The sequence below is a fragment of the Strigops habroptila genome, chromosome 4 (assembly GCF_004027225.2).
Source record: "Strigops habroptila isolate Jane chromosome 4, bStrHab1.2.pri, whole genome shotgun sequence".
In the NCBI taxonomy this organism is placed as follows: Eukaryota; Metazoa; Chordata; class Aves; order Psittaciformes; family Psittacidae; genus Strigops; species Strigops habroptila.
This window is the reverse complement of record NC_046358.1, coordinates 40,105,897-40,131,309: the sequence shown is the minus strand read 5'-3', so window position 1 is coordinate 40,131,309 and position 25,413 is coordinate 40,105,897. Positions and strand designations below refer to the sequence as shown.

The window sequence follows — 25,413 nt, the reverse complement described above, 5'->3', positions numbered from 1 at the left end:
TTTCTCTTGCCAGGAGGAAGAAGCTTGCTCTAAGATTTATGTCCTCTTTTCATGTGGGCAAAGCGGTAGTGTCCCAGTCTCTAATTACCCGCTAGTTCGTGGGCAGAAGAGGATGTGTGGCTGTTGGAAACATACAATGTCTGAGCAGTTGTTCAAAGACTCCCCCAAGAAGAACATAGCAAGCAAACTGGAGGTGTAACAGCCAGGATCCCGCCTCTGGGACAGTTCTGAGCTGGGAATGTGTCTCATACCTTAAGAGAAAATCACACTAGTGGTTCTTTTAAGCTGCTAGTTGTAATGAGATACCACACACAAAAGCTAAAGGAACTTCTTTACAAGGTTTATCCGAGGAGATGGGCAATTTTTAAATGTTAATGTATCTGTAATCATTGCTAGCTGAAATCCTAGCAAAGACAGATATCTTTGTTCTTGCAAGATCTTTTTCTGCATTTTCAAGTGCAAACTGTATCTGTAACTGCAGGCACATTTTACATATGAGGTAACAAGAAATTTAACAGAAGGTGAGAGGGACTCTGAAGAGATCCACAATAGGAAGATTCAGATTCATTAGGCTATTAATAACTTGAAAGTCTTGCCTAGAAGTTTGAAGTGGATGTGGTGGAAAAGGTAGCAAAAGTTGTAAAAAATCCATGAGTGGTATGGTCTCAGGACATCCACAGCTGCACTGAGGCCTGCAAGACTGTGTGGCACCTGTCAGTCAGCAGATGCAATTATTAGAAAAATGTGGGATATCCTTCTGTGTTTTCATTCTCCAGAACAGTGTTTGTCGGTCTGTCTGGTCAGTTACATCTCACTCCACAGGTTTTGAGGTGATATTATTTTCTAAGTTAGTAAGATTCAGGTTTATAGAAGACATGGTGTAATACTTATGTTTGAAGGGGTTCTTAATCTGTTTGGATGAGATGCATGAAGCCTGGTTCTCAAGTCTGCTTTTGAAGACACTGGAGGGAAAAAAGAGTATGTTAAAGGGATTCTTTTCATCCTAACATAGACCTTCTAAACTGCTGCTTGTGGGCTGCCTATTAGACCTGCCCGTTTCTCGCTTGGGTGGAAATTGACTATAGCTAAGGTTTGGCGAGATTCCACCTTACGCCTTGTAACCCAGAGCATCTAATGCAAACCTTAGTGATACAGTGAATATAGGTGATATTTACTATTCACAGAAATTATGGGCTGTTTCAGCACTTGTAATTTCCTGAACGCCAATTCACCAGAAAGATGAGTACCAATGTGCTGTGTAGGAACACTTCTCTCTTACCTGGGGTAAGATTAAGGACCTGGGGTTAAAAATGAAAGGCAGACATCAGTGTTATAGGCTGCTGTTAGTTCAGTTTCTATATATTATGCATGCTATTATGTAGTTAGCACAGTTTTTACTAATGCAACATGCATCAGCTTCTTTTGTCAACTAAAATACAGTGAAGTTACAGAAATAAATGGAATGCATCAATAAGTAGATATGTCAGTTAAACCTAAATGTGCTCAGCTTAGATATCCTTACTGTGCTCAAGGCACAAAAATCACTCTTCTGCACACAGCTGCAAACAGAATTTGTAGTATGTTTTAATGTGCTATGTGATAGCATTTTAGTTTCTGCAGCTTCTCTATTCAATTTGTCAGCCTTTGTTTGCCTTAATCAGACAGAGGCTTGTGTAAGCATTGCATGTGTTGCTTCAAGAGACATACTGTGCATATGAATTTAATCATATTTCATTACTTTATTGATCAAAATAACTTTTTACTCTTTGATATTCCTGTTAACCGTGTAGAGCCAAGATAGCAAAGAAAGTGTGGGCTGTGTTCTTTCTTGTTCATCATTCGAATCACTTGCTGAATTAAACATATGCAAACTTATCTGAGGAGAAGAGCACCATGAAAAGTCTTATTGCCCATATTCAGCTGCTAGTGAAGGAAATAATGCTGATAATCATTTGAATTCTTGAACTTAGGTTGGGTTTGCTGTACTAGCACTTGTACCAAAGAAAAGGAAAAGGTACTTATTTTAAAGGGCGTTGTGGTGTAAATCAGCACAACCTGGCTGTGAATAAATTTTGTCTGTAATCCAGCTCAGAGTGAAAGGAAAATAGGAGAGGCACACCTATTACACCCTCAGCAGCAGCTTCTTGAGCATGTTGGCTTTCCTTCTGTGGAAGAAGACATGCAAGTTGTCCACGAGCATAATTTTAACTCACGTATTTCAGAAGCCAGTTTCTTATGCAGGGCGTTGGTGTTTGCAGCAGCCTAACCTCTGCAATGTGCCATTGGGTCTTTTTGACATTTTAGCTTTTTCCCTTTGGATGAGAATTTGTTAGTCAAAAATATTTCTTGGATATGCTGCTTGTGGTTCTAGTGGGTGTTTTCATTGTTCTTTATGCCATGCCAATTACTGAATTCTTAAAAAAAATACAGACTTCAGTTTTGTTGACTGCGTATTAGCTTCTGCCTGAAGATTCAGGGAACGCTCAGCCAGCATCTTCAGAGAGGAGTGTAAACTAAAGTGTGAAAGAGCTAACATGAGTGTATACACATAAGACACAAATTTCCAAATTTGTTTGAAAAGAAAGCAGTAATAAGCATTTTTTCCAAGTATTGAAAAACCTTTGTTTTACAAATATGCAGAAAACCCGGGACTTTGAGTCTCAATTGCTTATTTGTGGATTGTACTTTTAGGGAAGGGTGCATTCATTTTGTGGAATTAGTCCTACATTTCAGTGTTAGCTGCAAAGCGTAACCATACACGTAGTGAAACAGGGAGCTAAGGTGACTTGCATGTAACTGGAAGGCTTCTGTATTATTCTTCATGATGCTGCTGGAAAAAGGTTCACTTAGGAAAACCAGCAAATTATTTGAATGCCAGAGTTTTAGTGAACAATAGGGAAATTGCATTTCCTTAGTACATTACATATGCCGTTCAGTTTTTGGACTTGTGTCTAATATTATGTAAGGCAGAGATTGGCAGCTTTTCAGGATCGAGGTGCCAGATTGTATTTTTCTCTCACAAATTAGAGGTTAACGCTGGTTGAAAACATTCAAACGCGCTGTCAGGCGGTGTTTGGAAACGGCTGGCTGTCAGGCAGGCAGGATGCCACCAGGCAGGCAGCGGATGGCATGGGGCTGGTGTGAGGGACAGGGCTTCCTGTCCCGGCGCTGCCAGAGACAGGAGCGCTCTCGGCACATCAAGGCTCCTGGTGCTCTGGCCCGTGCCAGCAATGCCAGTGTTGTGTGCCTCTGGAAACCTACACACTTCTTCTTTGCCATGTATGGTTGGGAACTTCAGGCCCAGCAAGAAACTCTGTCTCATGCATCTAAAATTGTCTGTTGTAATTGCTGTTAGTATGAAGTTTGCCATAAATGTCTTATGTGAGGTTGTCTTATGTCTTATGGCTCTGCAGAGATGCTTTTGTAACAAATACTTTGGAGACTGGATGGTCACTGTGAAACCAGAGCTAATCAATTGACTACTAAAGTCCTCCTTTACATTGAATTTTTCTGAAATAGGAATGAGAATGAGCAGGTGCTTGATGCAAGTTTTGAAGAATTGAAACCCCTGAGCAATATGCAAACATGCTCTTTGTGAAGTGATGTGGCAATTATAATGTCTGTATTGGTTTTGCAGGCTGTATTAATCAAGAAGTGATACAGGGTAACATAGAATAGTAACCTATAGGCTTACTTTACATTCTAATCTTTGACAAATATTAGATTCTAGCTGTTTTATATGCTTGGGAGTACTCGTTATGAGGAAGCCTGGACCCGTGTCTGAACAGCGAGCAGTGCTTACATTTTTCCAACCTAGTGCAAGTGTGCATGAGTTCGCCTCTTATTTTGTGGTATCATTCATACAAATCCACTGGTGGTGTGTCTAGTGTAACATGTTTCAAGACTGTGCCTGTCAGTGGTTGTATCAGAAACTGTAGCAGGTTCGGAAAGCAACAGTCTGATCACAGGCAGCTGCCTCTTGATTTTAGGACAAGGCTTATTGTTAAATAATAAGCTTTCAAATATAGCTATCACATGGGACAGCTACTGTGTATATTTTCCCAGCGTACCACCTCTGCAACCTGTCAGCATGTGGACCATGTCTTCTATTGTCTGCTATTAATGGTCGTATGACAGGTAGGTCAGTTTTCTCATTTGGAAAATATAAGGGGTTTCTACATAGAAAACTTATGATGAAAATATCTAAATTATTTCTACCACTTTATATTTCTCATCATTTGTCAGTGATTTTGGTCATTGCATAATAAAAAAACCGTAGCATCATTTTCTTCCTTAAAAAAAAAAAAAAGGGCATATAAATGTGTGCCTACTTGGAATTTGGTAGCATGTACTAAATAGTAAGAATATTTAACAGTATAATTTATAATACACATTTTAATGGTATTTCATGTTTTCTTTTCCCAGGAGCTGTGATCATCTCCACTCCACAAGACGTGGCTTTGTTGGATGCACGCAAAGGAGCTGAAATGTTTAGGAAAGTTCACGTACCTGTAAGCCCCTATATTAAATGTATCAGTAGATTGTATCTCCAAAATGTAAAAAAACCCCTAAAATTAATACAGCAATAGGTCAACAAACCATTCAGGAATCACTTGAATTTCATAAATTCTTGTTTGAAAAATAGAGATTAGAATCCATCTTATATCTGTATCAGGAACTTGTTTTAACAGAAAGGAAAGAATGTCCTCAGGCCGAGGTCATAACAGTACTTAATTTCTTTTAAGTCAGTTTGTTTAATCAACTGGAATAGATCAGGCTGCTGAACAGAGTATCTTATCAAGTCCTGTGTGCTTTCCAATTATACTGTCTTACTGTATCCTCATTATCTGTTCTCTTTGGCACTGTCTGTGTTAGAGGTCAAAATCTAAAATTTCTTGAAATGTGGAAAAATCTTATATTGCTATATTTTAAGATGGAAATGTAAGTTTTTGGAAGATATACATGTACCTAATTGTTACTTTACCATTTGAAGGGCTCCGTGACTATCATGACAAGTAGAAGGCTGTCTGTATCACTTTCTTTTCATGAGCCTTGTAGCTTGTATGGTAGCTTTCTTGTTTGGGAAATGCAAAATTTAAAAATATCTACAGTATTCATATGGATTAGGAGAAAATATTAAGCAGGGTGACATCTTTGACTTGGTATTTTCTATGTGTGCTACAAGTTGCTAAGTAACTGAATGTTATACTCTGGGGTATGCTCATGAAGAGATTCAGTTTTCATTTGAAATGTGCAGTTGATGAGAAAATATAAACTGAAATATGCTTCAGTATCTTAAACAGTAAAGAAAAAAAGCCATGTAATACTAATTTCTTACCTGTATGAAGGTTACTTCTGCTCTTTATTGAGAGGAAATTTCTTCTATAGCTCTTGCTTTGTTAATTTAAAAAATGCAACAGAAATCTTGAAGTGGCTGTTTCCAGGTTGTGATTTTTTTCTTTTTTTCTTTTTTTTTTGGTTGTTGTTGTTTTGGTTTTGGAGTTGTTTTGGTTTGGTTCATGGGTTTGGGGTTTTTTGGGTTTTTTTTTTAGTTTATAGAATAGCTTAACAAAAGAAATACATTGATAAATTCCTTATTGTTAACTATTCCTTAAGCATCTTTGCACCGAAATGAAACTACAGTAGCATTTACCATTTGCTACTAGAAGAAAAACAAATATGTATAACAGAAGAAAAACATAAAGTGTTTTGTTTTGATTTTGTGTTTGGGTTTGCTAAAATCATGCAAAATTTTACCACGCTAACCTGAACAGAAATAAAACTGTCTTCGGGTTACTATTTTGCTGGATTTTCCTTTTTATTTAATGAGAAATTGCCAAGATTTCTTTCTAAGTCTGTTTTGTTCAATGTTCTTAGAAGGGAATGGCCTCCATGAAAACTATGCATTCTAGGATAGCCTTGGCTGTTATTAATGACTAATGGTAGCTAAGGTATTAAATATGTTGTATTTTAATTTGCTGGAATTTTCAGATCTTTCTAAGTGAAATGAAAGCCATAGTGAAGCTGTTGTGCCAGATGCTGAGTGCACTTCAGCCAGTCATCAGGTCTTACCTTTTTCATGGTGCTGCTTCATTTTATTTTAACCTTATATGTGCATCAGTACAGATGTATCATTTACTCCAGTATAAAGCAGCTCCTGCCTACGTATTACATTTCTAAGTGTCAACAAAATCTGAGGATCTAAAGAAAATTCAGTTACGTCATTTTTGATGGACAACTTCAAACCTAAGGTTTACATCAAAGACGGTGGAATCTGTGGGACTGTGCTAAAATTGCGTGTCCTGATTATATAATTGACTGATCTTTAAAATCTTTAAAAAGTGCTTGCAAGGAGTCTACTTTTCAAAGAAGCAGAAAGTCTATAGGTTGCTGAGTTTTGAGTCTTTGAATATGCTTGCTTATATTAAATGAACAGGAGTCTCTCCCTTGTACATACAGGTATACATACACCATTTTCCCCTCACTCCTGAGTTTCAAATGACATGTAGTATTGTCACAGTCAAGTCACAATTGTTAACATTGTTTGTCCTTTACTGCATTGAAATTAGAGTAGAATGACTGAAGGAACCGATGAAAAGCTGCCAATGAGGGTCAGAGTTAGAACCAGGATTACAATGCAAAAGTCTTATTTTCGGTCTTAGGACACAGTCATTAGAAGAGGAGTGCCATCTCTTGTGCAGTGGAGCACACCTGATAAGGAAGGAGTTTGCAAAGTGGTGCTGACTTCTATCACAACAAGTTTCAAGATTCTTTCCCATTACATGAGTTTGCCCATTGTTTTTATGCATCCCAAAGGCTTGCTCTCGGCAGGTGACAGAAAAAAAAAAGTTAATAACTTTGAGTATTTAGGAAAAAGTTACCTATTTTCACATGCTGAAATTGAGTTCAGTTCAGTATGATTTATCTTATCAATCATAATCCTGAAATAAAAGGACAGGGATATAGTTAAATCTGTAGCTTTTCTGGTAGTTTCCTGGAAATGGAAGGTTGTGTTGTGGATTTCATAGGTTTCAAAAAAACTGCTTATGTAAACTAAGCTTTGTATTTCCTTCTGAGATGTACTAAAATTGGTTATTTGTCTGTGTACTTAGGGGTATTTCTGTAGCATGCAGAGTACCAGCAAAGATTATGGCTTTATACGGCAGATGTTAGAGCCAAAAGTTGCTCATTATAAGATGAAAGGCAGGAAGACATAAATACTATTGTGTATCTTTACTTGAGGTACTAAAATATCAAGAGTCTGACTGATGATTACATAGGAAGTTGATGCAGAACTCTAACTCCGATCACTTCAGCCCCTGTCAGGTTGGAGTCGGACCTCAGCACCATCCGTCCTCAAGTACAGTGAATGACTTAATTGGGTTTCTCAGGAGTTGTCTCCTTGAGTAAAGACAGAGGGCTTTTATTTTCTCACTGTATTTCTGTAACTTAAAAGGTAGTCTCATTGGATTTTGGCGTGATTTGTTGTAACCAGTTTAGTTGAGCATAAGATACATGTAAACATTCAGAAACTGAATGTGTGTGCACATTATTTATAATGAAAGATTTCTTCTTTTCTTGGTATTTCTTGATAGATGTCTCTTCACCATTTAAAATAATGATTTGACTAAATGAAATTCGGTTCCATGTATTATAGCTATCCTCTCCTCTGCTTCCATAGTTTAGCTCCTGTTTGAGGTGCATCTCATCATACTAGTTTTCATGTCATTACTGAGCCAAGTTTGCTGAGAGATGTACAGGGAAGGGAACTCGCTATGGACTAGAAAAAGATTCACACATTCTTGTGGGATAGTTTGTGTAGACGTGAACAGCTGCTTTGAAGCTATTCCAGATCGGTTACTTGAGCAGGGAAATTAGAGTTATTACTGACTTTATTAGCAAGACCTATTACTTTGTCTGTAGATCTAAAAGCTCCAGAGATCCTAGTGAACTCTCTTCCTTCTGTAAATATATCTGCAGAAATATGTATGTTAAAAGTACACTTCAGCACTAAAGTTGTGTAGAGAGCTCTTTTTACCTGCCCTGCACCTTGTACCCTTGGCCATGTAGTATCTCATGTCTCTTAGTTTAAGAACTGTATGAGAAAATTACTTGTAATAACATCCCAGTGAACAGAAATATGTTCCTCTTGCTCCTCTGGCAGTCCCAGAGAGTAGAAAATGGGGAAAGTTGTGGTGTTAAATTGAAAGTAGATAATCTTTATTGTTGTTTCTTAAAGTGTTCCTTGCTTTAAACCCTCTGAAAGTTTTACATAAGTAAAGGAAGACTTCTTAGAAATGCACATTATGGTGATATACAAAAACCCACATGATCGTATTTTGATCATTTTAGCTTATATCTAAGGAAATTTTTATTAAGATATTGAAAATAACATACTTTTTTATTTTTGGGTTTGCTGCCAAAAGTTGCACATTCACTCTTAATTAAATAACAATATTTGTTGTTTGCATTGGACACTGGTATATCCTGTTAGATATGCTTTATTAGCACAGTGGATATGTTACTCTTCTAATAAACAGGCCAGCTTGTTCAAGCACAAAACTAGAATGCTCAGGGAAATTTAAAAGTTACAAAGTAAATATCAGCTTTTTGTTCTTGGAAATATATATTCATATTTTTAAAACTTGGCTATAGTGTGTTTGACATATCTAGATAACATAAATCTTCAAGTGTAATATTGTATCGTGGAGCCTTGTAAAGCAGGTCTTCTGTTGATTAGCAGATGGGTAGAAGCTTTTAACCTGTAGTACTTGAATGCTGTTTTCATCACTTTGAGAAATCCTGCTCTGGCTCAATGAACAGTTTTGGTTACTAGGTGAATCAAATGAGATCAATGCTATCATTAGCATTATTGTACATTTGAAAGAAGATTTTTGTGTGCATGATTTGGCAAATTTTCTTTGGACATATTTTGCTAGGATGATGTTGAACACCTGGCATCAACAGAAAGGTACCTAATACATGTGTATTAGATTTTTATGCTGTGGGTTTTGCCACTTAGTTTCACAGAATTATTTCTTTTGTTTGATCTTTAAAATGTGTTTCTGCTCTTCAGAACAATAACAAATCTGGCTCTTTTTGAAAACATTTCCCTACAGGATAACTTGCAAAAATATCTTAAAAGCATGTCTGATTGTGTCATTTCTTGAATGGTATGTTTTTATTTTGTGTTTCCTGAAACTGCAAATTACAAAGCTATAAAATATAACTTGAAAATTCTTTCAGTATTCAGAGCTCAAAAATGAAACACTGGCAGGGAAAGTTCTTGGAAAGATAGGTCTGTGTAAGAGGTACTTTTTGTTAGAAATAAGTTTGTTCATCTTTGAGAGGTATAAATGTGAAAACTTGAAATAATGAACAAATGGTAGTGCAACTGAGATGACTAAGAATAGTTGATAATGATGTTAATGCATCTGATTATGTATATTTAGCATACATATACTAGTTTTCATTATAAATGAGTCAGTTCATTGTTGGTAACCTCTTCCTTATTGTCAGACATGAGTAATTGAAATGCAGATGCTTGAATCCCAGGTTTGAACATTCCTTTCTTTAACAGGTTTTAGGACTGATTCAAAATATGAGTGTTTTCCAGTGTCCCAAGTGTAAGCATGAGACGCACATTTTCGGAGCTGATGGTGTAAGAGATCTAGCAAAAACCCTTGGATTGGATATTTTAGGTGAGAATATAGAAACAGTTTTATTTTTGAAGAAAAAAAATACTTGTGTGCATGTGGGAAGCATTAACTAAAATGTGTAACTGCATAATCCTAGTTTACCTGAAATTCATTATGTTATTGATCACACAACAGTTTTTACCAATAACGAAGATTTCCATTTGGTCTTGTAAAACAGACCTAAACTCTGTCTGTTAATGTCTATAGAAGTTTTTTCATTTATTTCATTGAAATGGAGTCGTTACATATTGAAATAAACATGGTAGTTTGAAATGCAGTCCCTTAAAAGTAGTGAGTTTTATGCCCATATGAAGATATCTTGACTCTTGTATGAAAGCAAGCAGACTGTAATGATTGTATTTAAGTGTTGAGATTAAAAGAATATGCTGAATTGCAAAACGTTGTTTCAAAAGAATATTTATCTTTATTGAAAACAAGAATTAGCCATGATTAAACAATCTGGCATGCCTGTAAGCTAAAATACACATTGATCTTTAGAATAAGCATTGCTATTTTAAAAAGGCATATTTCAACCTGTGCTGTCAGTAAAAAAATCACAGAATGTAACATAGCGTAATTAAGTTGGTAAATGGGATAATTGCATGTGCTAATGATGTGTTTCCATGTATTACTATAATTATCTCAATGATTTTCCATAGCTAATTCATTAAAAAGAACCAGGAAGCTCGCTTAGGAAGATCAACACAGAAACATCAAGGTCTGACATAAAGTTAAGATAGCAAGGCAACACATAATTAAAGACATGCTTTTGGGCTATCTTTTAGTTTTCTGAATATATAATGAGTTGTGATCAGAGCCCAGGGGGACTTCTGCAGCCCTGGGTTATGTAGATGGATACAAATCCTCTTCAAGCCATTGAATCAAACATGCATTTAGATATACAGGCACAAATGATGTGCCATGCCAATGGTCCCATAGATGGTTTTTGTTATTCCCTAAGAGGCCAGAACTGATTGTGATTGCATTTAATTAGGAGTGATGTGAGAGATTTACAGGTTTAGCAGGGGATGGATGAGATCTATGAAGAAAAATAGAGTGGAGTTTACTTTCAAACCGTTGATGAAAGACTGGATTAAGAATAATGCCCCAAGGGTTAAATTTAGAATTATGGTACTTGATCTGATTAGTATGCTCCTCCTTCCAGGGATAACCATTACATAGTATGGTATTATAAGAATTGCTGCTTACAGATTTTACGTTAATCTATCCCAAGTGGAAGTTTTTTCCAATGTTATTTGAATTCTGCCCAAAACACTTAAGAACTTATTTTTAAATGTATATAATAAATGTATATATTTAAAATTAGTACTGCTAAATTTTTAATTCTCTAAATTTATTTTGCTTATATTGTGCAGCACCTATGGCTGTTCTGTTTGTTCAACTAAGCACCTAGTCCTTTTGTGAGGACTGACAAGGTTTTATTTGCCATGATAACATCTGACAAATTCTGCAAGCTAACAATGTGCAGAATAGAAAAGCATTTTCCTTTTATTTGCTCAGAAGTGGCTGCCTTTAATATTACTGAATACCTCCTTTGTTTTTTGTTTATGACAGAAGACAATTACCATTTGCCAGTGAACCTTTTTACATAGTTCATTGTTTCAGGTACTTCTGATTGTCTTGTCTTTTTATTGTTATCTAAAGGAAAGTGTGCCAAAGTTTGTGAGAAAGACTGTGCTGCTGATTGTTTCTCTCCCTGTCTCTGAAATACCCGTATTCAGCTTTCTTTTTATGGTGACAGTAACTTATGGTGACTTATAGTGACAGTAACTGTCACCATAAAGCTATACCATTAATATACATAATATTAAGATAATTTCTGTACACTCTGTCCTGACCTGGGCACTTCCTAACTTTTTAAACTGTATCTGCTAATAGAACTAGCAACAGTGACTCACAGATTTCTAATATTCTTTTAGTTTTTACTTCCTACAATAAATTCAAATTATTCTCAGCACTTACCCTTTTATTGCAGTCAGCAATAATTGTTAGTATCAGAAAAAAATGCAATGGCAAGTTCTCATCATATTCTCTAGTGAATAGTGCAAAAACTTCCAACTTGCACTTTTGCTCATACAAGTTCTGTTATGTTCCTGTAGTACCAGCACATCTTTGTAAGTTCTCTTTGTAATTCTCTGAGATGGTTATTAAGCTGATAGTGAAGAAGTGTTTTTTCATTAATAAAACATCCTTGGGGAGAAGAGTCAAGATTAGCCTCTGCATGAAATAATGGTAGGAACTAACTTGTGGGAGATTTACAAAGTTTTTGTTACTCTGTTAAGAGTGTCTAAGGTTAAAAAAACCCAACAAACAAACAAAACCAAACCAAACCACAAAAAGGTCCTGGACAATTTTTAAAGGACCCCCTAAATATATTTTGTAATGAGCAAATGAACAGACTTTTATGCTTTATGCCTGAAGAAATTAATGCATGACTGAAACAAGTAAGAAACAAATTTGAGGGAAATGGACTGTAATCATCATATTACAAGTCAAGATAACAAGTTTTTCAAAGATTCAGCTCACTAATGGAGCTACAGCTTTTGTGTTTGCTATTTGTTTGGGCTTTTGTTTGTATTACTGCTTGCTTTCAGGGTTATTTTTTGTGGGGTTTTTTTTTTTTTATCTGTTAAGCTGTGTCAATCTTCTTTCATATATATTTTTTTAATGTTTCTTTTTCTGACTACTTTGAACTTCAGTGATTTACACTGGCTTTGGTTTGGGTTAAATAAGTGTTGCTAAATGTATGATTAAACAGATACAGTTTCTGAGACCAGTCAAGATTGAACTAAGGTAGGTTGTTTTGTCTACATCTAAAATGTAGCTCTATCTTCCATTAAAAAAAGGTCGCTTCATAATTATCTATGTAGCAATGAGCTAAACATGGGAATTCCAAGTTTTCTGTAGTGCTGAAAAACTATTTCAGAAAGTATGCTTCAGAGTGGAATAGGGCTGCTAATTGATTCTCCATTAGAGTGTTCCTTTCCTCTCTGACAGTTCCCTGCTCGTTATAAAAGCAGAATATAAAGAAGATTTCTGTTGGAAAGAAGAATGAACTGAATAGTTGTCAACCTTTTAATTGGATCCAAAGCCTAATAAGGACAATAACAAATGCTATTATTTCAAAATTAAGTATTCAAAAAAGTATTTGAACAGTGATTAAAATCTTAAAACAGCACTGGAAACAATATACAATGGAGGAGATAGGCTGAACAGTAAGATGCATGCTAAGCATTTACCTAACACTCAAGCAATTTTTTTTATATATGCAAAATAATTTGTATCTCAGCCTGTGTTTTTCTGTTTATTCCATCAAAAAAGCAAACTACCTTCTCTAATAAATGACTGCAAAGTATGGTCCTTCCTATTCAGAGAATAAAAAATACGGAATATGTTTGGCATTAATCATTATGGATGTACAGAAATTGTACTGCAGCCAATTTTCATTTTAAATGCTAATTTTTTGAGATTAAGTAATTCAACGAATATACCAAACTGGAATTTGATTTCAAGTTGCTTCAGGGCATATTTTAATGAAACATTTAAGAAATATTGGGTATTCACATATGTGTATCTTGGTATTTTTGATACAGGAGACATTCCGCTGCATGTTAATATACGGGAGACGTGTGATTCAGGACAGCCTGTTGTGATCTCACAGCCCCAGAGTGATGCGGTAAGTTTGGTGCACTGCACTTAAAACAGCAAAAAGCCCTCCTGCAAAAGTGATGAGTTGAGAATGCTGCTTCTTATTGCTGTTTGAAAGGAAACATGTATCTGAATGTAACTTAGGGAAATAAAGTAAAAGAGGAGTAGTATCAGCAAGTAACTCAGACCCTTCACTTTAGAATGCTGGTCATTCGTTCTGCTTCTTTGGGTTTGGTTTTGTTTAATTAGTCTGAATCATTCAGAGTAGTGAAGATTTGATCCAAGTTCTGGCGTGCCAAGAAGAGGAAGGTCAGTGTCAAGCCTCATGAGAACTTGCAGCTAATGTGGGTCCTCTAAAACTGTCAGTTGAGCCTTTGGTAGTTGAGCCTGGAAACTGTCAAAGGGTCCTCCAAAGATGTTTGGAACAAAACCTGTGTATTGTCAGTACCTGGGTTGTTTTCAGCAGGAAGTGGGGCGATTTACACACAAGAGGAAATGGGTTTTTAGGTGCATTTACCGTAGCATTTTATTGCCAGAGGAAAATATGCGTTGTTGAGGTGATGTGAGTAAAATATGCGTGTCTGTAAAGAAAAACAGCTGCACATAGAAAACTTCATTAACACTGATAGAGTAAGGTTTTCCTGGCTAGTATTTTCTTTGTCCTCTGCTGGAATTTGTCTTCTGGGTTCTATAGGGCAGGGTGTTGTCTGCCACATTGTGTTTGCACAGTATGTGGTATGATGCAGCCTCACTCTTGACTGCTGCTTAGATGTTACCATTAAAAAAAAAAGTCGTTAGTGCTGATAATAGATCATGGAATCAATTAGAGATAAGGTAGAATATACTGTAGGTACATTCTAGTGTTGAAAACCTTTTTAACATCATGATTGCTAGGTACGTGCTGAAATATTCTTTTCCTTCCCACTCTTTCAAAATGAAGAAAAAAAAAAGGGGGGGGTGGTGTTTAACACTGTTAATCCAGTGTTATTAACATACTGATCAGGATTCTGGAGGAACAGAGACAGTCTTAAAATTGTAATACATCATTCTGTTTTGAAAGAGAAGCAGCAACACTACAGTTTATTTCTAATTGAATATAATTTCTAATTGGATGCAATAATTTTGCTAGGCTTGGGCAGGGCGCGTGCCGATCCTCTGTAGAATAGTGTAGTGATCTTGAGTCTAGATCCTTGTGAAAAGGATCGTTATATAATCCACATGGTAGCTTCTATCTGGGAAGTTTGATCAGCGGCACGAAGGCTTGGAGAGATACGTGGCTTTGGTCAAAGATGAAGCAAAACAGCTGAGCAAACTAAGATGGAAGGCTTACAGCTCACAGTATCTGAAATCTATAATAGCCAAGAGTCTGTAGCCTGCAGGACTCAATCAAAAAATTAAGTCATGTAGGATAGCATTCTGGAAATTATAAAAGACAAGAAAGTCTGTTGTGTTGCCATCTGTTCCTCCTTGGTCTATGTTCTTGGTAACAAAAGGAGGGGTTATAAGCACCATTTGTGGCAATTAAGTTAAATATGAAAAGGAATAAAGATTGACAAATAAGTGTGACTCTGGGGAAAACTTGATATTCTTCTCTGCCACTGTATCTGTGAGATAATCATTCTTGTTGGAGAATGAGGGTTTTTAAGATGTCACTAATCTCTACAGAATGAAGAAGATTTACTCTTTATCCCTAGTTTGCTTCTCATTTTAAAGACTGAGAAAATTGTTGTTGGTCTCTTATAATTTAAAAGAACAATTAAATTCTTAGCACATAACTGATGGTGGGAGAGGTCATATAAGGTCAGATTCTAATTGTTAATACATGACACATATCGCTAATACATGACATCCATCGCCATGTTTCTCAAATAAACTAAAATCGTGGCTACTCATGCATGAACAATCGCAATTTTTCACATAGAGAACAATATGCTCAGAGCTGCTGAAATTATCTCCGCTCTTGTCCCTGAAACTTATAGGGTTTTCTTATACAAAATTCTGTGCTGTTTATGTTGGAACACACTTACAAATCAAATACAGAATCGTAGGACTGAAATAATACCTAGCAGATTCGAACACTGGGGAATAAGGATGCCGATTGACTTCTCAGAAACCCAGCATGCTGTCACACCTTCTAAGCTCTGTCAAGACTAGAATAAAGAGTGTTTCTAAAATATGTTAGCTAATACCTTTTTTTGCTTATACTCTTGCCATGGTGTTCAACTTGCCTTGCTGATATAGAAAAGTGTACCTCTCACTCTACATTAGAATTTTAAAATGTGTAAGCAGACTTGTCTAAATTCATTATTTTAAAGCTGAAATGTAGTTGGTGGAAAAAGGAAGTTTCTTTTTCACAACTGGCAAAGAAATTGTAAGCAACTAAACCTTTCCATAAAGAAAATTACTTGTAATATTATGCATGTGTGACACTTAGAAAATTCTTCCTCAGGGATGCACAGAGTAAATAAGACTCATCTACTTAAGGAAAGGGATGACTATATAGCTAAAGGATGTGAAGCTTTAATGGCTGGAGTTCTCTTCTGGTGAAGCTTGAGACAGTCTCTATGGAGAAATAAGCAGTGTTAGTAAAATGATTTTGCTCTTGGTATAACATTGTCTACATTAGTGTTTCTGTCAGTTGTTTAAATTGTGGCTTTTTTCTTAACACTTCGTTGACGAAACTGTTATGTGCTGCAGAAAATGGAATATTGCTGCATTCACATGTTAGCCTAAATGGCAGGGGCTTGACTAACAGAAAGAGAACAAACATACCGCAGCAATTGGGAGTTATCTAAGATCCTTTACAAGAAGCTAATAATTTCTTAATTTAATCAACAGTGAGGACTTACCAGACCCTTCTGGAGATAATTGAGAGTCTTGAGAGCATTCTCCTCCTGCATCAAGCTGTGGAGGTGGATTGGCTGACTAGGGCTTCATTTTTTTGCTCACCTAAACATACAAGAGAATCTCTAGAAGCAAAAGCTAATAAAGGGAAATCAGGAACAGTGTGAAAATGATAGAATATGGAAAACAGTAGGAAAAAAGGTAGAATAGGGAAAACAAATGAGTTGCTGAAACCAGGTAGAATTCATCATGCTCAGATGTAGGGGAATCTCCCAGGGATCATGAGAAGGAACGAGCAGCAAAATAGGTGTTTGAAAGAGGCATCCTGAAACTTGTGGATAAGAGGGCTAGAAACACAACAAGAGATGTAGAACACGATTACTTGCAGTGGAGTCATTCTTCTGCCAAGTGAGTTTAAATGCCCAGTGAACTATTAACACTGGGGAAAAGGTAAGCAGAGGTTCCTAAGGACTCTTCCATCTGTGAGCATAAAACCCAGAGAGGTGTGGGACAGTTGGTGTTATCCTGTGAGGACTTGCTGCTAGAAACTTTTGGGTATATCACAGTTTTGATGGCACAGTGGATTTGTTAACGCCTTGCTAGAACAAAAGGGCTGTCTGTGGGCATTCAGCACCAAACTCCCATCTGTCTCAAGATAAAGAAGCAGCTCAAGCAAGTACAAAATACATTTGCTGTACCAGTGCATCCCTTCCCTTCTAAAAGCTGGGGAATCTTCTTGGGATAGACTTTTCAGGGAGGAGATATGCCGGAGGCTGAAGCAAGCAGTAGATGTTGTCTGTCATCTTCTTGACTTGGGAATGAGATTAAAAAAAAATAAATAAAAAGTATTTGTGGAGGAGAGATGATACACCTCTAAGGTTCAGCAGGGATAATGTATTCAAGACAGAGGAGAGGTCATGAAAGAATGAAGTCTAGATTTCAGCTTTTTTCCCATTATTAAAGAGATAGTGGGCCCTCGTGGCAGAAAGTATGAAGAGAGTGACTGCTTTTGGGAGAGGAAAAAAAAAAAAAGAAAACAAAACCAAATTCCATGAAATACAGAATGGTCAATTCCTTAGTGTTTTCTTGCCAAATATTGTTGTGGAAAACATTTGGAATATATTAAGGAAAAACATTTTGATTTCACCCTCTTGTTTTGTAAAAATCAAGTTGGAGAAAAATTGGAAGTAGTGGTAGCAAATAATGTGTGCTGTTGTTTAGCTGTCATCAATAATTCCATATAGAGAGTGGTCTCTCCAGAGTGTGATATCTTTAAAAGAAAAGCAAACCCTGAAGAAGGCTGCATGATATATGATTTATAGTATGCCTTATCATCAGAGCTTCCTTTGAATGATTACAGGAACATTTGGTATTTGTTGGTTCAAATCCTTCATTCAGGTTGTAGATAGTACAGTGCATCATCAGACCCTCATTTATGCTTCACTCTGCTGAAGAAAGTGCTGACTGGTAGGATAGTCTGTTTGAAGGATGTTACTATATTGCATTTGAATTGCACTCTTCTACTTAACCATGTTTTCTGGACAGGATGTCTTTTTTGATGTATGTAGTGGCACCTGAGTGATACACATGTATAATGGCACCTTGGGGCTAGCAGTGTTTCCCAGCTAAAGCTCCCCTGGATGATGGCATAGCTGTTGCAACAGCTGATATATAGGATTAGTAGGAAATTTCCCATGAACACTAAGGATTGTTTTGGGTTTTTTTTCTTTAGATGTTAGATTCAGGAAGTATCCAGTTTTCTTACTCATCTCTTCCATTCATGTTGAAATTTATAGATTGACTTTTGTTGTCAATATGACAATAAAAAGTCCCCTATCTGGGCTGAGACTTCATTGAAGCTTGGCAGGAGTTGCCAGTACATGCAAAGAAGAATCTTATAGAACTGCCCAGAGGAGGACAAAGTGGGAACGGCTCTGGGAGTCTTGCAGTAAACAAGAATTTCTCTAGGTGACATGAAGCTTTCATCTGAAGTGGAAGCTCACTTAAAGCTGTGTTTGTCATCATGCTTTTAATGCCTTCTGAGTTGACCATAGAAAAATATATTTGTCTGAGGGCAGCTCCAGTCATGCACTGAAAGTGGGAGTTATGTCAAAGTAACAAGCAATTTCCATGGAAATTAAAGCTATTTAAAAATCTGATTGAACTGGAAAATGAACTGTGGTTGAGCAAAGAGAGTGCTAATAAGAACAAAAGCTATCACCTATCATTATTTTCATGCAGATGGTAGTTAAGTCTAGTATTTGTCCTTGTGATAGTTACTATTTGATTAGTTGCTTATGGTTGCTAGTTTCCTTTAGCAATGAATAAACTATGAGCCCCTAACAGCTCGTTTGAGCAGATCTAAATACCTTATAATTCTTTACAAGTATATTAATATCCGCAGCATTTGATATTCCAGACAGTTGGGACTCGCATAGATTCTCCCTTGGGCTGCTGGTTTGGATAAAGCATCTTAATAGTCTTGGAGTCTTTTAATCACAAGTAGAAGTTAGAAACCATGTCAGTACTGGGATTTACACTCTGTGATATACTTGGCTCACAACCAAGTGATGTGATCAGTATGCTTTTTCAAAGTTGCTGATGCGAAGTTCTTTGTGTGCAGTGGTTTGGGTGAAGGCAAATGTGGTATCAGCTACTTGTTTTGACTTTGATGATGGATAAATTTTATTCTGTATTTGCGTGGCCATTGCACTAAACACTGAAAGCCACTGTAGTGAGCTGTTTGCCAGCTACGGTCTGTGCTTCAGTGAAAGGCAGACTAGCAGGTCAAGCCAAGCCAAGCCATGAGAAGAGGGCAGTCAGCTATGACGTGTACAGTCAGTTTGCAGTAATCTTAGCAGTGATGCATAGTTTCCTCATGGGTAAGATTTTTAGGGAAAATGAGATGCCATAACTGAAAGGCTCACATTTCTCTAGGATTACCACAGTGCTTAATTAGATGAGCTAATAAGAAGTCTTGCGTTTTAAATATATCCCATGTCTATTATCCCATGACAGAGTAATGAATCAGGATGTTCTGATTATTTAGGCTAAGTAGGACTTTTCAGTCCTTTTCCTGATGAACTTCATTACAAGTTCTTCATTTTGTAGTCCATGGTCTGTGCTGTCATTAGTCACTTCATCATCTACCATGCCCTCTCAGTCCTGCGATTTAAAGAATGCTGCATTCTTCTGGCAGCGTTTGTACCAGTGTCTGAGAGGTGAACAGTCACTCACATGGCTGTTATCCAGCTCTTTCGACTCTCTGAGCATCCCCTTCCACCCCTGCCTCTGCCCTCTCCAGTGCTGCTCTCGGACCCCATCTAGGCAGCGTTTGTAATGAACAAGTCTGGTTTTAGGGCATTCTGTCTTCCTGTGTCCTTCTCCTTCATCCTCTTGAAGCAGGGAGAATGCTTGGCTTCCCGCTAACTGTTAAATATAAAGTTATCTGCAAAAAACTGTTTTCAGAAAGACAGTGTATAAACCATCCATTTAGAGCTTCCAAACCACAAAAGGAAACACTGATCTGTAAAGTTCACTTTTATCCTATGGCTGTGAGCGATAAGAAGTCATCCTTTATTTTTTCTCCTGTGGCTTTCCACCCAAAAAGGAAATAAAACCCCTCTCCATTTTAAGTTGCAACCCATCTTCTTTTGCTTAGTAATGGTAAACAGCTGACCTGAGCTGTGCTCTGTGTCCAGATGCCACATTGAAAAGATCATGAGTATGAGAAACTATTCAGTACAGTTGTATGTAATGAAAGGTGTATTGGCAGTTGCTGAGATTCCATTTAGACCTTTCACATATGTTGATTGATAGATGGGTCCTCACTCGTAGCTGAATGATTTGTTCAACTATAGGAAACTAAGGCTTGAAACAGTTGATTTTGTTAGACAGGTCGCTGGTAGTGTTCTGTAAGGAAATGTATGAGATACTGGTCTGTTCAACATATAAAGCAGTGATCTAGGAAAACAAAAAAAGGATGCTTAGCAGGTAGATGGATTGCCACTAGCAGCAGGGCTAAGTAATGCTAGCATGCTGGCTAGAAAGAGTGGGACCAGGAACCTTCTGTTACACAGCGACAGATCAGCCACTTGACAAATGAGAGTCAGTGTACATTGTGCAGTCATTGCCCAGACACTCATTAACAGTGGCTTTTTTTGGAGAAAAAAAATCTACTTTATTGGGATCTTGACAGAGAGTAACACACAAGCAGGGTAACACACAAGCAATCAAGTTTCCAAAGCAGGATAACTGGTATGGTTATGGGAGTCTGTGTGCCAGTGCTGTCTTTGGCTGGATTGAACAGGACTCCCTGAACTGAGTTTAGCTCAGTTTTAGCAATACAGCTAGTTCATGGTCCTGTATGACTACTACAGAGTACGGATGATCCGTTGCTGCTGATTATCTTGATTGATGTGCAAAATATCTCCTATCTTAACTGTGTACAAAACCACTGTCCTATATTACTATTTCTGCATCTACAGGAACAATTTATACAGTGTATTTTTAATTCTGTGTACAATTTGGTCAACTCTGGAGCAGGAACAGCCTGGCCCATCACTAGAAGGGGCCAGATTTTCCATGCAAGTTGTTAATTGACTTATTAAAACACATTAATTGATCTGTGCAAAGTGGGAGCTGTCTGCAGGACTCTTCAAGATAGTCTAAAATTCCCAGCTGGAGCACTCCTACACCAATTAGTCAAATACTTGACTGCAGAGGCAGCTTGACTTCAGCCAATCACCTATTTCACATTGGTCCTTTATCTCATCTAGGCAGGTGGCTAGCTGGGGAGTAGCTAGATCACCCAGGGAATTAATAGCTAAGCATGGGGGGTGCTGCACACGGGCACAGCTGTGCTACCCAACTGCACTGCAGGTATACCCATAGGAGAAGTTTGAATTTCATGCTTGTGATTTAAGTTCTATAGCTCTTGCCACAAAGTCACACATATGGGAGGAAACAATCCTAGCTTGGAGTCTGCATGCCTTACCAACTCAGAGAATTACTTGACTTCAGTTTTAAGGTGGCGTAAGCACTGAGACTATGAGACACTGAGGCTGGGGGTGCCAGAAAAGAAAACCTTGCAAGCCAGGAGTATACCCTAGGAGAGAGGAGGCATGTTATAGGGGTGCCTGGCCCTGCAAAAGGCTGCCACCTGCTTCAGAGCAGTGGCAGTTGGTGCCGGTGGTCCAAGTGTGAGATAGACCTTCTCTTCCTGCCCCTCAAGCTCTGGTCTTGGACATTTGTCAGACTGATTGCTATTTAAAGGCTCATCAGGGATACAAGGTCCAACTCTAGGTCAGCACCATCGAAGATTGCCACAGGAGGCAGGACAGATCAGCATGGTAGGGAATATTCTGGTGATTTCTTCCAGTAAAACAGGGAAAGTTGTCAATGTGGGCTCCATATGCAGACTTACTTGATAAGATGAAGTAGCTTGGTTACAATTTAACAAAGTAGAAGCAAGCTGAATAGCAGGGGAGTTTTCTCTTGTGCTAGACAAGCGTGGAACATGATGCATCAGCTGGAAATTGAAACATGACAAATTCAAATTTAGATAAGGTCTACATTTTTAACAATGGAAGTAACCAACCTTGGAAACAATGTACAAGATATATATACACACACACACAAATATACAAAAAGATAGTCTGTTAGTTGAAAATCTGTATATCAAGATTGGAAACCTTTCTAAAAAGCATGTTCCATTTTGACTACAAGTTGTTAAGCTTGATACAGGAATTATTTGATTTTCTTTTGTGGTTTGTTTTGTGTTGGACTTTAGGCAGTGTTTTTGTATATGTCTCTTGACATTAAAATTGTGAATACTTGATGTTAGACTGAATATGCTCCTATCTGTGTCATGTTTTTAGAGATGTTAAAAGAAGTAAGCTTATTAGGGTTGCCCCTGACAGTCTTACAGTTATGTGCTTTTCCGCCCTCCAGATGTTACAGGTTGGTGTGAAACGGAGGTTTTGCTGTACTGTTGCAGAATCAGTTCTTTCCAGTAACCACTTCAGTCTTTTGGAAAGATGTCTTTTTTTTTTTGAAAATAATTTTAATGTCTGTATAGGAAATGATGTAGTGTGGTCTAGTCTGTAATAAGTTAATTGTATTTCTTTTTAAAACAAAATCACTGTTCCTCTCATTTTCTATCTCAATCCTGTGCACAGTGCATCTCAGTCTTCAGGACAAGGGACGTTTATAACTAATAGTACCCCTGGGACTAAAGAGTCTCCTTCCTTCTGAACACTTCCCTTCCAGAAGAATATTGATTCTATTTGCTGTTTAAGACAGATTGTTCAGTCAAGCTCTATTCTCAGAGTAACACCAAAGTTAAGTTTTACAACCCCCTGCCAGTGTTTTAAATAATGCTTGTACTACTTTTATGTATTAATGCATTGTTTTTCCTGAACGCAAAACTGGCTAAATTGAACCCATGTATTGTAACACTTTTGGTTTTTATTTGAAGGTGTGTAAAAGAACAGACATCTAACGGGATGTAAAATACTCCTTTTTATAGAAAATGAAAGGTGCTAAACATATGTTTCTATTTTTACAGGCTAAAGCCTATCTAAAGATAGCTATGGAAATAGTAAGACGACTGCCAGTACCTCCTGCTTGAAGTGTTTATCACTGAAACTTAACAAAAAAGCAATCTTTTGGTGCAACCAATCTAGAAGAGTCCTGCTACCTAATAACGTGGATGCCATATTTAATTCTAAAAACTTTTTAGGAGTTAATTTACCAGAGGTTAAATTATGATTGTGATATTTAACTGTTTTTCAAATCATTGTTTGGGCATGTCCAAATGGATTGAAATATGCAAAAGATGATAGACAGTATTCAACTGCTGGATTGTAACATCATCAAGCAAGACGGGATGAAGTACATTTTCCACGTGTCCTGTTTTAGGTCAAGAATGAAAAACAGCTGCTCCAGCCAAGCAGAATGACAAGAGGAATGCCAAGGCATAAATCCTGCTTTAAAAATTACATTTGCAATACTCCAATTTTTGTCAGTTTGGGTTCAGCTTTTTACTGGGTTAACTACCCAGCTGACCTTAAGCTCTGCAAAATTTGAAGAAGCAAATGCAGTTATGTAACTGGAGTACTTTTGTGTGTTCATCTTATGAGAGAATTAAAAAAAATCCATGTATACTCTGAAGAGTTCTTGTTGTGGTTCATGAACAAATTCATCCATTATTGGAAAATGTTCGATCATGAAGCAATTCACAGTTTAGTGGAGAACGGATTACATGACCCTGAGGCTTATTTCTTGACTGCTTTGCATTATAATGGACATAAGACAGAAGCCTGGTGACCAAGGCCTTCAGTGAAAGACAGATGTTGTGCCTGAGCTCAGTTTGCTAGGGGATTCAAGTGATCAAGATAAATTAAATTTATGATTGCATATTCCTGTCACAGTGCAGGAACTTGGAATTAGAATATAAAGATATATTTTTGAAGTAAAGAAAAATGTGGTCTTCAAACTGTGTGGCCTTCTGGTTTGGGTTTTTTTTCATTGCCTTGTATTTCTTCAATCTTTATTTTTGTGTTGGTGTGTGGAAGTGGAAGAGCATGCCTTCAGGGAATGTGTTTCCATTTACAATTAAATGTTTGAGTTGACATTTAGGCTTTTTGATTTACATAATCAAGCATGGGTATCTTAAATACACAGCTTAAGCGTACCACACTGTGAATTTAACTGTACTACGGAGTTCTGCTGTTGACCTCTGTGGGATCAAGATTTTCCCTGTAGTTCAATTATTTGTTCATAATTTTGGATGTAGTTGCTTTTTCTTATTGAAGTGATACAACAAAAAAAGGTGGTATACCTTTACATTCAGAATATGTAAGTAATATTTACCCAGAATTTACATGGGAAAGCTGGACATAAATTATGGATTGAATTTCAAGCTTAGGTGATTTTGTAAACACATAAATTGTATAGTCCAAAACTGTTGATTTTTTGCTTCAAGTCAGTCTCTGAACCTTCTCCCCTGCACCCTTCCCATGAGATCTCATATCAATGTTCAGCTTTTTCAGTAGCGTGTTATCCCATGCCTACAGAATTGACACAGATATTCACTTCCTTTCAGTTATCTAATATATTCTACAAAAATTAAAGCTGGCCTAGTGTTCTGCCTTTTCATATTTTATTGATAACTTACTGGGTTTTTAATTGAGTTTTATATCTACACTCATTATTTACTCACTTCTGCTTTACACACTGTAATTGTTGATATGTATGTCTAAGAAATCCTTTGGCGGTTTTGGCATAGTATAATGACAAATTCCAGTGGAAAAACCAGGATATCTGCCTGTTTTAGTAAAAGACTGTGATGCTTTCTGAACTTTGGTATTTATTATTTTTGTTCTTTTAAGTTTTTGAATCAGTCTCTGACACCCAGGTCGTGTTCAGGCTGGGTGAACAATCAGTATACAGATACATGGTTGTTTGTTTTCCCTTTCTTTTCTTTCTCATTATTTCTTGGGTTAGCTGAGGGATGAAATTTGCTTTCAAATGTCCTTCTATTTTTACTGCTTTTAACATTTTTTTCCTTTTAATTAAGTACTGCAGTTTTGCTCTGCTGAATCTTTCAGCTGCAGAACTGTTTTGAATGCCTTCGTCGGGAAAGTGGTTATAATGATTAAATATTTTTTTCTAAGCCAATCTGAGAATTCATATTTAACATTGTTGTGGAAGGATTGCACAATGTAGTAGGTGAATCCTGACTTATTGATTAAAAATCTTCAGTAATTAAAAAAACCCACATAATTGTACAGAATAGGTAGGACACTTCAGCATTTAAGGGTAACAATGGTCAACCCAAATTTAAAATGCTAACACATTTGCTTTACTTTCCTCATTCTCACGAGTGAAAAAGTATCTGTTTCCCAGCCCGTCCCCTGCAAAGGAAATGAAGGGCATTGACACAGTGTTATTGCTACTTAATGTTATAGAAATACATACTTGGTTTTTCATTATTATTATACAGTACACTGTTAAATACATATTAATGAATTCTGGTCAACATACTAGATTTGAAATCAAATCACAGTTCATAAAATCACTGATAAAAGTTATTGAATTGTGGTGGTGGTGGTTGGATCAGCTGGAGGTTGAGCAGGAGACGGTGGCATTTAGCCATAGTTTATAAATATAGATTATAGACTTGGCACACGGTGTTGTT

At 37.0% G+C, this 25,413-nt stretch overlaps 1 protein-coding gene across 6 annotated transcripts in view; it reads left to right on the top strand.

Annotated features, from left to right (window-relative positions):
* NUBPL (nucleotide binding protein like) overlaps positions 1-23,709 on the top strand; it is an 82,796-nt gene extending 59,087 nt beyond the window's left edge. For all 6 annotated transcript variants that reach the window (XM_030482864.1, XM_030482860.1, XM_030482861.1 and 3 more), the window contains 4 exons: positions 4,426-4,511; positions 9,581-9,701; positions 13,313-13,395; positions 22,780-23,709. In XM_030482864.1, the coding sequence (XP_030338724.1) occupies positions 4,426-4,511; positions 9,581-9,701; positions 13,313-13,395; positions 22,780-22,842 (353 nt within the window). In that variant the 3' untranslated portion in view covers positions 22,843-23,709. The remainder of the gene's footprint in view (positions 1-4,425; positions 4,512-9,580; positions 9,702-13,312; positions 13,396-22,779) is intronic.
* The last annotated feature ends 1,704 nt before the right edge of the window (positions 23,710-25,413 follow it).